Below are 17,159 nucleotides of genomic sequence, written 5' to 3'. Positions count from 1 at the left end.
CTGTAAGTACAATTACTTTTGTATAATGTCCATAGCCATTTTTCACCAGATTGCAACATGTTTTTTTTCTAGACGTTGTATTTTATGGCAATAACGTTCAGGTTTGTTCGACCCATGAGATATAATTATGAAAGAAATAAAAAATAATACAATTTACTCAAGCATAGTACCAGACACAATATTTCTGACACTGAATACATTCCTAGTGATGCACATAATATAATATCGGCCGATATGGCCGTTTTTTTACACATCGGTATCGGTCCGATATCAAGATGGGGCAGATATAATTTTTTTTTTTTTTTTACATGTTTTGGCCTTAAATAGTTTCAAAATATCAGTAATTTCTGAAAATAAGTTACAAAAGTATTAAAAAAAAATAAACTTTATTTGATCATAATAAAAATGTTTTCTATACAGAGATATCGACCGGTAAATATCGGCATCGGCCAGAACAGCAATATTAATATCGGTTATCGGTATCGGCCACAATTTTCACATCGGTGCATCACTATACATTCCCTAAGGTCCATAGATACCAAGAACCTGCACATGGACCTTGTAGAAATGGAGCAATCTTCCATTTACTTGGGTATGTTCTTTTATGCAAATTCTGAAAATATGGCTGGTTAATCTATTTATGACGTGAAATAAATCTTAGCCCGGTAGCAGGCCGGTCGGGCTTAAGGGGTTAAATAGGAGCCAACAACAAGGTTTTTGCATCCAACTGTTGGCCCAAGTCACGACGACTACAACTACCGTAATTCCTCTAATAGTAACCGGGTCTCAAATACAAGCCGGGTCTCTATTAATGGCCGGGTGCGCTCTTGAGCTAAGAAATTATAAGCCGGCCTCCTAATACAAGCCGGGTTACTAATATACTGAGCTGCATACTGAGCTAGTTACTTGATTTCACTTTGAAAACGTTGAAATGACCAGTGACCACCTGTAATTGCACTGTTTACTATTTCATACAGTACTTGGTTTCAATAAATGAACCCAGTACATTTTACTGGGTTCAAACTGACACAAAATGTTGATTTATTCATTATGATCCGTTTGAAAATTTGAAATATAGGCCTCCCTCTTATACAGGCCTCCTCCTAATACAAGCCTGGTACCCGCTACAGTTGAAACAAATACAAGCCGGGGTTACTATTAGAGGAATTACGGTATGTAAAATCTGATTATTCTTTCCGTTTGGGACTTTTGAATTTAACGATGGGTGCACAGTCATCTATTAGGAATTCAATGCTGCCAAAGCAGCACAAGCGTTCTACAATCTACAGTTATACAGTTTACAATCATCTCAGAAGGCCGTTTTCCATGATCGATTATAGCCGGGTCAAGTGATTACAAGACATTGCGGTAACAAAACGTTTTTCAAGCTTGCAACATAAAATGTATACAAAAGGTGAGTAAAGTTGAGAAAAGCAAAAAGGTAAGGAAGACTGACTGTCCATGTCTGTGTCCATGTCCTCAGATTCCACAGCAGTGCTGGGCCTCTGGATCTTTGGCTTGATGACAAAAGGGCACTCTTTCCTTGACAGGTCCACCTCATGCTGCACAGAGAGATGGATGGAGAGGGAGAGGGATGAGTGAGGGTTGAGTGAGGGTTCCAGTGACTTTGGAGTGCTGCGTCAGGCGCTGAGGAGCACAGGGTGCGTCAACCCACCTCCAGTCTGCAGATGAAGATGACAAGGCCACTGTGGGACTGAAAGGCAGCCATGTCCAGATTGGTGATGAGGTCCACTACTCGTACCGCCCGCGTCACAAACGTGATCTGGTCCTGCTCGTCACCCAGGAACTTGATCACCTGGACACAAAACACATAGAGTAAGGCCATTGAAACCGGGAAACACATGTGTGTATATTAGGGATGCCCCGATCGATCGGCCACCGACCGTTATCGGCCGATATTCAGTATAAATATGCGATCGGTGATCGGTGATGTTTTATTTTCACCGATCGTCAAACCCGATCTCGCTGTCGCTGAGTTCCGTCTCAGACACTGGTGGTGCGGCGTCTGCTCTCGAGTCCAGCACCTCCCGCACGCATGTAAACACGGGTCTAGTCTAGTGAGACACGGGAGGACGGCGTGTCGTGTCGGCGTCTCCCTGAGCTAACGTTAGCTTAGCTACCATTACAAAATGACCCAGTCAACTATTCACTTTTAGTTTAATACATGATGAGGCATTGTCTAACCGAACGGTATCTAGCCGGCCAGCTACCGATAGCTCCTGACATCAACAAACGCCGGCTCTAGCAAATATAGTAGGTAGGTATGATACCCGTTAGCTGTTAGCTCACGTTAGCGCAAGTTAGTTCACTGTTAAAAACGAAATGTCCCATTGAACTAAATAATTCACTGAGGCGTTGTATTAACGTTATATATCCGGCTAGCAGTAGCTACAGATAGCTCCTGATATCAATGTCTTATAACACTGATTCGATGCGTATTCGAGCTGAGGGCTTGCTGAGCACAGTTAAGTAACGTTATACCAATAGGGTCCAGGTGCAGTGCCGGAGAATCCTGGCCGTAGCTCGAGGCTACTCAAGTATAGGTCCAGCTGCAGCTCCGGAGAATCCTGGCTGTAGCTGGAGGCTACTAGAGTACACACAGACAGTGGAGCTTGTTGCGTGGTGGCGATGTCTCGCAGATAATACAAGTACAAGTCTAATTATATAATATATATATTTTATTAAAAAAATAATAATAATAATTATATAAAATAAATTTTAATTTCTTTTAATCAAAAACGATCGGTATCGGCCGATATGGCTCACGACGATCGGTGATCGGTATCAAAAAACGTGATCGGGGCATCCCTAGTGTATATACAGGCTATATAATGCATTATTAGCAGGCGTTTTAAGTCTAACCTAACCTTAACCTCTTCCACCTGTGCGGTCCGGTCTTGACATAATTATCGTTAAACGTATTCAAGAGTAAACATCCTAACCATGTCACAACAGCAGTCATATTGTATATTTTCAGCAATACGTTTGTTTACCCATAGGTTAAAGTGTTATTAGTGAGATTTTAGTTTTTGAAATGTGTTGTTTTGATCGCAGAGATCGGCCATTTTGAATTAGCGGCCATCGATGAATGCTTGCAGACGATTGTAGTCATTTTGAGAAAAGGACACCCAGAGCTCTCAATGAGAGTTGGAATTTCTAAAAACTACACTTCCCAACGGATTCTAGCTGCCTTCAAGCAAATGACTTGTGATTTTTTTTTATTTCTCTTATTACTCTGGATTATATACCACAAAACTGAACGTTATTGGCATATATTGGAGCGCAGTTAGTTTGTCTCCCCTATTGTGAACATTTAGCAACCATCCAATTTGAAATCAGTTTCAAAATGGCAGAGCTGTGGCAAGAAAAAAATACCTACTGTACATACAGTAGATTTCATTCTGTTCTTCATGCACGCCTGGCGATACTAAATCGAAATTGAACTCCGCCATTGGAAAGAGTCGATTTGGCCCGATCCATAGCCGTGCAAGTTGGCTATAATAAGGTACTAGGCCTCAATATCAGGGCTCTACGCTAACCTTTTTCCCAAGGAGCACATGTGCTCCTAAATGGAAAAAATGTAGGAGCACACAAAGAAATGTAGGAGCACACAAAAATATTTAGGAGCACAGTGAATTTTTCTTTTCAAAAATAAATGTATATTTGTACTGTGCGTGCATGTGCAAACGGGGACGGGACACACATCTGTGCAATAGCACATACCACCAAAGTCACTGGCCCACTGTGTGTATCTGCGTGTGCAAACGGGAATGGGACACAGACATTTGAACTATTAAGTGATTAATGCCTACTGTGGCAAACAACTAGGCCTAATAAAGAAAGGTGACATTAAACAAAAAGGAGACACTGGCATTACCACCAGGGCCATCAGTAGAGGGGACTGTAAGGTGCCTTTTCGGTATACTACCTTTGCTAAAACTGTGTCCACTGTTAAAAGTGGCAACTACTGGAATAGCCTACCAGTTGTGATTAGAGTGCCCCACATACTCCATGTTCAAGACCCATCTTAAAGGCAAACCAGAACTGTGATAATTTTTTATCCGATTTAGTTTATGTAACTTGTTTCTTGTTTTTATCGTTGTTTTTATCATTGATTGTCGCAATGCTTTTACCCTAAGCAGGCTATTTATTTATTGAAAGAGTTTTGCTGTCTCCTGGTGTAAATTAGCTCTTGCTACAACCCTGCATGTTCACATTTTGTATTTTGTACTTGATGTTCATTAACATGTGCTGTCCCTATCAAATAAACTATCAAATCAAACTACTGCTAAAAAAAGTAACAGTCACTTAACTTTAGCTGTTGCCCCTTTTATGCATACAATGCCTATGTTTTGGCTAGTGTTGCTCTTCTAGAAAAATAATCCTTTTAGGGTTGCCTATTGAAATACTGTACACCTCCGGCTCCAGTACAGAAACATTGTTTATGAGTTTGCGTGTCAGGTAGACTATTGATTGACAGTCAATTCTGACAATTACGTCACACCGCTTGCACTCCGGCGCTGCAGCTGGACCCTATTGCCCACCTCTGCTGTTGATAACACAACGACATACGCTACTGCATCAACGTTATGATTAACAAAGCAAGGCATTAGTTTTGTTGCATTAACGATATATTACTATTGCTATCGATAAATCTAGGTGTTCTAAAATCTATTGCTATTGGTAAGACTAGAAAAAGTTACATTAACACTTTGGGTGCCGGGAAACGCTTAAACACGTCATTCCCGGCCATGCTCAAGTTGCCGAAGACGCTTTACAGCGTCTTTAATATCAATATTTCAAAAATCTGGGATTGGATTCATATGTCCCCTCCGCTGGCCTGAGATGCACCAGGAGGACCCACTGAGCTCTCTGGCGGTTCAGGAGCGCCATCTGGTGGCCGATCGGCGCAATCGCTTAACAGGAAGTGCCATAGAGGTTGTGCTGGACGGCCGTATTACTTCCGGGCACTCGCTATAGGTCCCGGCATTCTAGCTCGTCACAATACACAGCGATCGATTGCCAATAACTCGATAAACAACATGATTTGGACGTATATACCATTATACAAGCTGGAGATGGACCGGGTAAATCTACATCCCATAATGATAAAATTTCTACTCTACGATGATCGCCCAACGGCGCGCGGAGACTGGGGTGAGTTTTAGCGTGTAAAGTTACCGTCTTCGATACTAACTGCTATTATGAACATTTGACCCACATTAGATGATTGGTATAACGCTGCCCACGGAATTATAAACGCCCCCTAGCCCATCCGGTCAACATCAGATGACGTGTAGTAACTTCTAGAAGTACGTCTAGTTGGAATTTTTTATATCGCGCTGATTGCCATAAAACTGTATTGCATCATCAATATAATGTATTTGGGGCTATAGATCACGTTCTGGAGAAAGCTGCAGAAAGAGATGAAAACATACTTATACATTAGACCATACTTTACTATGAATATGTGAATGAAAAAGTTTAACGTTGCTACACAATGAACAATACATATAGGACTTTGAATGGGCCCTAATAATGGCAATGTAGCAATAGAATTTAAAAAGTTATAGCCCTGCAAAGAAGGGGACTTTCTCTATAGACAAATAGAGCCGGCAACCTACGGTTGATAATGAATTTAACCCATGGCAGCCAAAGTGTTAATTTAATGTTACTGTCTCGGGAAAGTCTCGCATATCGCAATGGCAGACTTTCAGGAAGTAAAAAAGAAAATTAGCTTCCGATTGGTCATTTCCTTTATTTCCCTTGAAACCAGTCACGTCACTCTACTGTGATTGGACCGTTGGCTTGAGTGCAATGTGGGACTTGTAGTTTAACGATTTATCAGCGGAGAAGAAAAAAAAGCACGACTGAGGCTAATATTCACTCGCAGTCGATTTCTGTACTTCTGTATGACAACTATTAAAGAAACTTGAAACTTTCCGGTTCGCACACACATATTTCTAGGGGCATATGCGAGCAATATGGTCGCACTGTAGAGCTCTGAATATATATATATTTTTTTTTTATTATGTTTTTGGTAGATTTGTATTTGTTTGTACTACCGGGCAGTCCGGTAGAGGGAGAGAGAGGAAGAATGGGAGACGGAGGTATATAATCGTCAGCAACGGCATACGTTTTGGAGTATGTTACATGTGATCGTTGTGATCGATGTGAAATCATGGTTGGATCAAAGTAGGATTGATGTCATATAGTCCTTACATTTACTAGGAGGTATCCCAAAAAGAATATTCCAATTGTCTGATTGCGATTTCCAGTATTGGTGTCCATCAGGTCCCCGACATAATCCGGCACAACACATGCATCGAGGGCCATGGATGCGTTCCAATGCGATCGGGTGAACCGCTAGGCTTGCCTGGACCAAAATTCTCCGCCCGGAGGAAATTAGATGTGAAAAAAGGTTGCAACGGGTGGGCGATACTGCCACCTAGCAGGATGCGGCCGGTATTGCACTCTAGTGATCTCAGAATGATTTCCTATGGTAACACCTAAGAGGTCTGTGACATTGCATAAAAGAAAAAAATAGGAAAACCCGACTATACTCTGGTATGGAGGAGAATAATTCTCTTCACAACACATATCACAGTATATGCCATGAGAGTGGGTCTCCAACAACCCTCACCTAGTGAAAGCCAAAGGCAATGACTTCCAGGGGTGAACAGGACATACCTTGAGCAAGGCTTCCATCATACCACAGGAGACCAGGGCCTCTCCTCCGGCGTCGTAACTGGCCAGGTGGTAGAGGAATGAGAAGAGTGCTGTGGCAAACTGGTGTGGGTACGGTTCCATCAGAGGGTCTGAGGAAAAACACAAAAGTAGTGTTCAGAAACTAGCCTCTAGGTGAATAGAATCCTTTCTGTACAGTGTTCGTAGGCATGGAAGAGATTAGAGGTAATTTCACCTATCATGGCCTGGATACAGTTGCGCACCAACACAGGCAGGAAGCCATGGTAGGAGGCAGTGCCTGTGCAGTCGATGATGTTAGACAGCTTGGGTGTCCTCTCCAGATGGACGATGGAGGTTAAAGTGCGCAAAGATGCTGCCTTTATATCCTGATGAAAGGGGGGGGGGGGAACACCAGCTATTTAACAAATGAGTAGACAAGCAAACCGAGCATGTGCAGGAATCGCTTGAATATAATTACATTTTGAAAAGAAAAATAAATATTTTTTTATAAAACTAGAATAGATTAAATATCACACCAACATTTATATTAGAGAATACATTACATTACAGGTTGACATGACGGCACAGAATATCAAAGGTCATTTCACACATTACTACCGATGTAGCACAGACCCACCAGCCTGGCGTGGCAGGAAGCTGAAGCAGAAACAAAGGGGAAGCGGCTTGCTTACCACTAGCTGTTTGTCTGTAATCTGTAGTACATCGACCAGCTCCTCTATCAAGCCATTGTATAGAATACTGTTGGCCGATTCCTGGAGTGCATTGGAGTACACTGGAAGGAAACATCAGAACAATGTGAGTACTTGGCAGACTCAAGGTTATGTAACCCCACCCTCCTCCCAGCGATCCCAAGAGCTATACGTTGGTGGTGGGCAGGGTGCTACTCACCCAGTATAGAGATGGCGTGTAGTCGGGCCTGCACGGCCTGCAGCCTCTTTTTGTGGTTGGAGAAGCCGTGGGCCAGTCGGATGTGTGTGAACAGCAGGGTCTGCTTGTCTTTAGGGATGTTGTACATCACCGTCAGCGACTCCATGATCTCAGATGGACTTTCTGAAATCTGAGACATGCAAAGTAGAGACAAAACCCGGCAGGGGTGTTCGTTGTGAGGGGGGTGTTGGTCGTCATTACATCCATTATTTGCTTCAATAGGACATCGATATGTGGCTTTACCTTGTCTAGCTGCTCGATGTGAATATAATGTAGTGTGTTACTACTGGTCTGCTGCGGGGAGAAAGGTTCACAGACAGGTCAATGTAAGATAGTGGGGAGAGCAGCAGAAGTATGGATTAGGTTACTCAAAATTCCAATTTGTTTTAATGCAACTATGAGTCTTCACCTTTCTCTCCAATTTGACCTCGGGGCCGGGTTCGGCGTAGAACTCAAAGTGCAGCGTGGTGGCACTGGGAGGGTACTTCTACCCATGTGTCAACGGATGGGCAGCAGAGTGGAGGAAGAGGTGGATAGATAAGAGCATTGTTAGTATTATTTGACAGCCGGATGAAGAAAAGAACAAGGGGGGGGGACTAAATAAACAATCGTTCCGAAGTCACAAGCGATTATTCAGGACAGTTATTGAACATTACAGTTGACAAACGCTCACAGTCATAGGCAGGTCCCTGCAGCACTCGGCCAGACCAAAGCCATTCTCTTTTCCTCCCCAGCTCTGCAGGAGAGAACAAAAAGGAACTCATCAATACGGTTATTTCATACATGGTGAAGACTTGTCATTATGGTAATGGGAATAACGACTCTTTCCGGACCTCAGCCAGGTGTTGCAGGCGGGCCAGGAGAGGGGTCCTCTTGTCCGAGCCCAGTCTGGTGATGTAGTTGGAGCGTTTGCTGAACACGTAGAGTAGGTTCAGCACGGACAGCACCACCTGCATGTCACATGACGCTAACAAGGTGGTTAAGTGCTGCGGAGGGGAAGAGAGAAAAAGGCACGGAGAAGGTTACCAAAGGATAAGAATTGGTTTATTTATTTAAAATCTGATTAGGTGCAAGGTGCAGGAGGGAGCAAGGAGGCCACGACGGTTGCTCCAGCCTACCTCTATAGAGCTGTAGAGATGCCGGGAGAAGCTATACTCTATGAGCAGGGCTGTGAAGTTGAGCACGGCCAACAGCAGGGCTTTGAGCTGCCCGTTGTCTGGCCGGTCGCACACCAGCAGCCAGGACATATTCTCCACCGTCTGGCCCGCATCACACAGGATGCCATCGAAGCGGTCCAGGAGGTCCACCCAGTGGTACAGCTCACACTGCGGGGGGGTTAACAACATGTTAACACACTGAACCGGCAAGTCAGAATCATGGTCTCCCCCAAACCTTCCTCTCTGGTGTGCTTGTCTAACAGACTGAAATGCTGCCCATTTGAAATATTTTTTGTCCACCATTATATTGGATTGCATGGTCATGAGAAGTGTGATATCAAAACTAAATATTTATTATTTTATTACTAAATAATTGTGTGAGAAATATGGCACAATGTTTGCCTTCATCACTAGTGCAGTGCCTGTTCGGAACTGGCATATATATATAGATATTTATTCTCACCGCATACATACCTATCCACATCGGTCTGTACTTACCTGCACAGTCCTTTTCTATATCTATATCTGTACATATCCTACTCCTACTAGTTATGCTGCTGGCCAGCATGACTACGACCATACTGTCCTTATACCTGTATCACTGTAGTGTCCATATTATACTTAAAACTCTCTACATGCATCTGATTAGCATTACTCTCGTACAAATTTGTATATTTTATACAGTTCAATCACCTGTACATTGTATATCACTATTGCACTTTACTGTTATATTTGCACTCTGGTTGGATGCCAAACTTATTTTCGTTGTAATGTACTTGTGTTGTATGATGACAAATGACAATACATTTAAATCTAATGTGAAGAGGCTGCACCTCCCCCGGGCCTCTACTTTAATAAGGCTCACCTTGCCAATATTCCAGGTCTTTATGTGCTGCAGTTCTAGCAGCAGTTGCTCATCGCTGCATGCCTTGAGCTTCTCTATGAGTGTCCTGCAGTCGGCAGGCTGTGTGGGACAAAGGGAACAGGAGAGTATTTGAGAGTGCAAGGACCACAGAGTGAGTCTAAAACAGATTACGGAGCCAACATGCATACTCACAGCTTCTGTGGGGGTTTTCTTTAACTTGGTTCTGTCGACCTTCATTGTCGCTACTTTCTATTTGTTGCTCCTGTCAAGAAATTATAAACGTCATGCAGCTATGTAGTATGTAACGCTGAATACAATGAGTGCTGTAAAATAAACAATACCAGAATGATTCAAAATATAGCAATAATAATCAATTGATCAATAATAACAAATCAGGCAAGTCTGAGTTTGAAATTAACACTCATCACTGTCAAATTCTGGTTGTGGCTAGTATGCGTCTTATCCAGGCAAAACCTGTTCTCATTTGCAAAAATTACTTTTTAAAGCCTACAATTTACATTTACCTGTAAAACTGAATCCACTGGCCAATGTGGCCTTGAGATTAAAAAGTCTGTTTCATGCATTTGCTAGACTAGAATTATAAAGCACATAAAATCTGAATATCGTACTCACAGTAAGTAATTCGGCAATACCCACTTAACAGCATGTTCCATTCGCTTTACCTGAAACAAGAGAAAGATTTTGTTCACTCATTTGTATAGATTATGCTCCTCACATTTGTTGTGTGCTCTTCTTCCCACCTGGCAATGTTAACAATTAACAACCCACCTAAAATGTCAGAGATTATTGTGCAAACTCTGCTGGGGGTCAGTGGGGGACACCAAGAAGTCATGAGACAATTGTTCTCTGAAGGGGAAAAGCTGGCAACAAAAAGCATCAAAAGTTGGCAAACCTTAGGTAAAATGAGTTGGACAAGATCATGGCAAACCACCAGTGCATCTCTCAAATAACACAAACTTGAAAGCAACCAGGTTCAGGTCATTAAATACAGACAGCCATTTAAAAAAAACAATTATTGTTGATTGATTGGCAAACAGCCACCAAAGAATTTGCAAGAGTTCAGCCAACACAGAATAATTTGGGACGCAAATTGCTAGGGTACCTAGCCACCAAGTTTGCAGACGACAAAGGTGGTGTGCCTCATCAAAAACAACGATGAGTTGGCCTACAGGGAGGAGGTCCAGCACCTGGTGGCGTGGTGCGCCGACAACAAACTGACCCTCAACATCAAGAAAACCAAGGAGCTCATTGTGGACTTCAGGAAGATCAAAGTCATCTTCTTCCTGATGAGGCTAAGGAAAGCCCACATCAGTCTACTCAGTTTCTGGTGAACTTTTACTGGTGCGCCATAGAAAGCATAGTCACCAACTGCATCACAGTCTGGTACGGCAAGTCGGCAACTGCACTGCCTCAGACCGGAAAGCACTGCAGAGGGTGGTGAAAACCACCGAACGCATCACCGGTAAATCACTCCCTGCAAATGTCTATTCATCACAAACGGTGTCTAAGGAAGGCATGCAGCCTTGTCAAGGACACCTCTCATCCCAATCATGGACTGTTTGCCCTCCTCCCCTCTGGGAGGCACTAGAGGAACCTCCGCTCCAAGTCAAGCAGACTCAGGAACAGCTTCTTTCCCTCAGTTGTCATCTCCCTGAACTCTGTACCACAATGACAGGCCCCTACCCCCATACCATATAAACTCTGAACTCAGAAGTCCATTGCCTATACCTAGGCTGTTACCCATACTGTACAAACTTTGAACTCTGTTGCCTATACTCAATGCATATATCTACCTACTGCTTTCATCGTCTACAACTTCCCTACAATGTAATCATAACTACCTACATCATACTATAGTCTACCCATATAACTGTATGATAGCATGTACAATAGTGCTGTATATACCATATATATATGCACATTTACCGGTATATATTTACAGCATATAATCCAATCTGTCTGAATATACCTGCATATAATCCTTGTTGTATATATACATTTACATACATCTACTTCACCTGCCGGCTGCATATAACCCATATACCGCTGCATGATATGATGTACAATAATGCTGTATATGCTTACCGTAATTATATATATATATATATATATATATATATATATATATACACACACACACACACACATCTGCCTGTACATACCTACATATAATCTGCAAATACTATACCTATACATATCCCTTACTTACTAGTTACACTGCTGGTCAGTACAACTTACTACTACCATGTCTTTATACATGCATCACTGTACATATTATAATACAACTCTGTACATACATCCGATTAGCACTATTACTCTAGTATTCATTTATATATTCAATTTCAAATATATTCAGTTAAATTTATATATTTCATACCCAGTTTAATCACCTGTACATTGTATATTACTATTGCACTTTACCGTTACATTTGCACTCTTATTGGATTCCAAACATCTTTTCGTTGTACTGTACTCGTGCTGTATAATGATGACAATACATTTAATCTAACGATCATCCAGAACCATTGACTAGCAGCAGCTGATGATGGCTAACGTTAGCTAGCAAGCGAGCTTCGTTTAACACCGCGCGGTCCTCAACGGTGGGGAATTACCGGCTAGCCTACGTATGATAAACGTTACAATGAATTGGTTATGTCCTAACTTGATAACATGACAGATTAACAAACGCTTGAAATGCAACCGATGTTGTCCCTGAAACACAAACATACGCAGCTGGCCGGCTGTCAGCAACACAAGTGACTTGACACTGACAGGTTCTCGCTGGAGCTGCAGAGCTAACGTTAGCACTCGTTGCTAGCAACATCTTTATCCAACAGTTAACCTAATGTCACCATGAAGCCACAAGCACACATTCGGCTACTGACCGACAATAACAATCGTTGACTGACTTGAGTAGTTTACGAACGATTGCGGCAACATGTCTGAGAGCGAACCAGACAGCGAAGCAGCAGCACAACGAGCCGAGCCGCTCGGTCGACAGCAGGGGAGTCGCTGCTAGCGAGCTAACGGTACCACAGCAGAAGCTCTGCTCCGAACATACTTAGAAAAAAACACCACAAATACAATAGTAGCCTATTAAGAAAATTTCGCGATGGAAAGCTAACTGTACATAGCGGCATATCTGCTAATTACGGTTATAAAAATCTAAATCTAAAAGACCGATTCACCCGCGTTTAGCGATGGTTCCAGTCCAGACCTCCGGTTCAAGCGGACTGTTGACTAATCGAGCCCGCGGCTGCAGAACAGGCCGCACCAGAAGCCCGCACTCTCCACCCCGTGCATCACCGCGCAGAAACGAGCAGATATCGTGAACACAGCTCGGTGGCTTTGCGATAATACGTTGAAGTGTGTATCAAATACTCATATTCAGATCCTCAGCCAAGTCTACGAGTCTTACCCGGGCCTCTCAGCTAGACCGCAGCACGCTGCTGGCTAGTAGCGAGCTAGCGGGCTAGTTGTAGAGCCAGCTGAAGCATAATAACCCGCTGAATCATTCTCGTCACACGGGCCCAACGTGACACTGCGAGCTGGTGCTGTTCGGTTCTCTTTAGGGCAACAATATAGTGCGTAGCTACCGGCTCGGGGTACAGTTGGGTTCATCAGCCGGTCTGTGAGATCAGGTTCATGTTTCGGAGGGCATGCGCGCGTTTCTCTGCAGCAGCAGCATGTAAGCAGTGGCTGCTGGGGCTCAGTCACTGGAGCTCTGGGTAGGACTGTGTGCAAAAGTGAAGACGACTAGGAGTGGAGAACGACCGTCTTTGATTTTTCGATGCAATGCAGAATATAGGGCATTTGGGTGACTGTAGGAATGAGCCTCTTGATAAGAGAAAAATAAATAAGTGTACTCATTTAATAGCTAATCAATACAACAATGCACAGATCCTACCTACATAGCAAATGTATGTAAACACATTGTAGAAACCACACTGACTAGTCTAAATAAACCCAAAATAGCACAAAAAAAAATTCTCATTGATATCCTACAGGACTATAGCTGTCACTTTCATGTGGGGAGGCCATTTTAGTTATGGTGCGAATTACAACATTCCAGATGTCTGAGAGTCAACAACAACAATCCAGATGTCTGTCTGCAAGTCAACAACTGGTAAACATTTATTAATTTAAAGTGTGGCACTGGTTGCAATATTAAGATGACTACAAAAAAGGAACAGCCTTGAATATGCTCTAGTAAACTGCTCACTCACTTATGGGTGAACGTACTCATAATAGAGCCCACAGGCATAAAGTGATGCCCCATTTCAGCTTTTTTGTTTTCAAAAGTCAAGGAAGCATTCATAACTTACAACTTACGTATGGCTTACTCAATTATGAATGTCTGATCATTCTCCCAAAAAAAGGACTCAAATTAACTAGCCTACACATTTCAGATGCTGTTATCATACCAACTACTAAATTACAATGCTCCTCTTTTCATAAAACTGCCAAATGCTTTAACTATATAAGTGGTTCCTAAAAATCACAAAATGATTAAACTGGTCTCATTCTGGCAGGGCAACTCAGTCAGATTAAAATGTACTGGTCCTCTTATCAATGGGGAGAACAGCCACAGCAGTGTTTTCCATACTTGGATTTATTTGTGGTCCCCCCCCCCCCCTATAATATCAAGACAGACCCACCACAGATAGATTTCCCAAAACTGACAATGACATATAAACAATGCTTCTTGTGGGGTATGTACAGTCGTTTCCACTGCCGACTATGTGTATGGAACGCACCCTGACCGGCAGCCACCACCACAAATAACCTAAGAACCTAACGCACCCTGGCCAGACACCGCTACAAATGACCCAAGAACCAGTGGGAAAGACGGCACAGCCCGGCTCTCAACACATTTTGAGCCCAAAGTGGTCTGCTGCGACAGCCAATTGTCCAGGGGTGCCGCGTGCTGTGCACAATCTGCCCATTTCACATTTGAATTCTCTCGCAACATGACAATACAAATCCTTCTAACTTTACCAGATGATATCCACACAACATGGGCTACACACAGCGATCATCCATGACTTAACACGGCTCATAATCTTACATTAGTGCATAATGTTAGCCAACAACAAAGATACAGCATGCCTACACGATAACTGTAATTTACTCACCATCAGTAGTAACTAGTAACACTTGTAAAACTGACTGAAACTTTCTTGAGAACAAGAACGTTGCTCCATTCCTCACGACCCTTTCGCTCTCTCCCAGTGTGTGAGGTTGGCACTAGAGTGAGAATGTGCTGTCTTAATCAATTTAACATTAGAATCAAGCTGTAGGCACCAAAAAAGCATGACGTTTTGACTAATTGGACAATTTAAACAACTTTGGGTTGAGTGTTTGACAAGTGGCCCGAATTTTATGTTTAGGTAATGTAGAAAACGTAGAAAATATGTATTATACGATACACCGTCACCAGAGTTTAGTTCATCTCACTATACATTAATTTGAACATCTGTGATGTGTAGCTAGCGTAGTGTTACATATTACAACTGGGGACCAGAAAGAGATACACAAACCTGACCCATAGTATACTACTCTATACTAGGGCTGGGCGATATAACGATAACGATAAATATCGCGATATATTTTAATAATCGATATCGAATATCGAAATAAAATAAAAATCGATTTTTTTTTTTTTTTTTTTTTTACCTGCAACAGGGCAGTTTTAAAACCAGAGACAGTAGACAGACTTGTCTTTCTTGCCTGCAACTTAAAGTAATGGCTTTGCTTGTCCAAATGACAATACTGACCAAATTGAGATTTATTTTTCTCTTGTCCATTTATTTTGTTTGCTTTCTAATTTAAAATACATTTTGAAACCGTCTGTACACAGTAGGCTATGTGTGCTAGCAGAACTAGACTCCAGTCACGAGTCACAGTGCACATGTGCGGTGGTTTGTCCACCAAAAAAGCGCCAAAAGATTGAAAATAAACTAACGGAGCCAGAACTGTTCAACTCCTCTGGAGCCACAGCCAGCAGAGAAGCCGGTTTACTTTAGCTTTTAAACCAGCTGCAGCCTGAGAACTGGAGTGTGAGGGGATGTAACACTAAAGATGGCGGCAACGACAAAGAAGTGCTGCAAAATAAACGTACTTTTTTTGAACACTTATAACAATTCGATAATTATCGATATCGAGAAATAAAATAAAATTATCATATCGTTATCGCGATATGATTTTTTTCCATATCGCCCAGCCCTACTCTATACCGAGGAGGAACACAAACCTGACGGGGCTGTACACTTTTTTTGCACATAGCACTAGATTTTAAAACGTCTAAAATCAACCACAAGTAGTGCAGTTCATCATATGCATAAAAAAATATATTTTCCAGCTCACTCGCTAGCATAACAGCTGAGAGAGGCTTCGTCGGCACAGAAAATTCAAGAACAGAAAAGAAAGATTGAGATCACAGAGATGTTCTTTTTGTTTCACAAGTTCACAGACATTTCAAGCATCAGTGATGTTTGGAACAGGGCAAAGACGGAATGAAAGACTGTAAGTACAGTTACTTTTGTATAATGTCCATAGCTCCGCCATTTTTTACCGGATTGTGACAGATTTTTTCTAGATGTTTACAGAAAGGTAAAGAAACAATATACGTTGTATTTTATGGCAATAGCATTGAGGTTTGTTCGACCCGTGAGATATAAACGAAACAATTCCATTAGTGCTTCTTCTTCTCGCGTCTAAATCGTCCATTTTCCAGTGCAATGCGCAGACATTTTTATAAGCTCATATTTCACTAATAACACTTAAAATCATTGGTAAACAAACATATTGCTGAAAATATACACTTTGACTGCTGTTTTGATAGGGTTAGGGTCTTTACTCTTGGCTACATTTAAAAAAGAAACATTACTTAATACAGACTGTATTGATCTATTTATGACGTGAAATAAATCTCGTACCGGCTCTTGGCACCTTGGTTGAGAAATGCAGGCTTCAGTGTATGTTGTTTCGTCTATCTGTTCAGTCCTGTTTCAGGCTACACAAAGACTGTTCTTCTTCTTCTTCTTATTTGAATTTCTGAGAGAATTGTGGACTATATATAGAGACACAAATGTTCTAGAATGTACGGTTATGACATCATACAATGCCATCACAAATGTTCCAGAACGTTCGGTCATGACATCATACTGTGACATCACAAATGTTCTAGAACGTTCGGTCATGACTTCATACTGTGACATAACAAATGTTCTAGAATGTTCTATTATGACAAATAAGACGGTTCAATGACTCTCTAAATCCAATCAATATTCCTAATGCCGTTTCAATGCAAGGTTATACAAATAAACATATAAGCATATATATCAATAACCGTAATAAGCTTTGGCTCCTACAAACGCGATCAATATTTGGAATGGCGGTCAGGAATTGGATTAATCTTTTTGCAGAACATCTGATGTGAGGTAAGGAATCTATTTTAC

The 17,159-nt window shown here is 42.0% G+C and overlaps 1 protein-coding gene across 12 annotated transcripts in view; it reads right to left on the bottom strand.

Moving 5' to 3' along the window:
* Positions 1 to 17,159, bottom strand: part of huwe1 (HECT, UBA and WWE domain containing E3 ubiquitin protein ligase 1) — a 145,280-nt gene that overhangs the window by 84,745 nt on the left and 43,376 nt on the right. For 11 of the 12 annotated variants that reach the window (XM_084333864.1, XM_084333868.1, XM_084333859.1 and 8 more), the window contains exons 3-16: positions 10,312 to 10,361; positions 9,871 to 9,940; positions 9,679 to 9,777; positions 8,775 to 8,981; positions 8,490 to 8,642; positions 8,330 to 8,392; positions 8,066 to 8,143; positions 7,900 to 7,950; positions 7,618 to 7,786; positions 7,401 to 7,501; positions 6,944 to 7,094; positions 6,712 to 6,839; positions 1,676 to 1,816; positions 1,457 to 1,562 (exon numbers count right to left, since the gene is read on the bottom strand). In XM_084333864.1, the coding sequence (XP_084189990.1) occupies positions 1,457 to 1,562; positions 1,676 to 1,816; positions 6,712 to 6,839; positions 6,944 to 7,094; positions 7,401 to 7,501; positions 7,618 to 7,786; positions 7,900 to 7,950; positions 8,066 to 8,143; positions 8,330 to 8,392; positions 8,490 to 8,642; positions 8,775 to 8,981; positions 9,679 to 9,777; positions 9,871 to 9,915 (1,492 nt within the window). In that variant the 5' untranslated portion in view covers positions 9,916 to 9,940; positions 10,312 to 10,361. The remainder of the gene's footprint in view (positions 1 to 1,456; positions 1,563 to 1,675; positions 1,817 to 6,711; positions 6,840 to 6,943; positions 7,095 to 7,400; positions 7,502 to 7,617; positions 7,787 to 7,899; positions 7,951 to 8,065; positions 8,144 to 8,329; positions 8,393 to 8,489; positions 8,643 to 8,774; positions 8,982 to 9,678; positions 9,778 to 9,870; positions 9,941 to 10,311; positions 10,362 to 17,159) is intronic. The other variant, XM_084333863.1, reaches the window with a different exon arrangement.

Source organism: Notolepis coatsorum (genome assembly GCF_963971535.1).
Source record: "Notolepis coatsorum genome assembly, chromosome: 17".
NCBI lineage: Eukaryota > Metazoa > Chordata > Actinopteri > Aulopiformes > Paralepididae > Notolepis > Notolepis coatsorum.
Note: the sequence above shows the minus strand (reverse complement) of the source record. Positions and strands in the feature narration are given on the sequence as shown.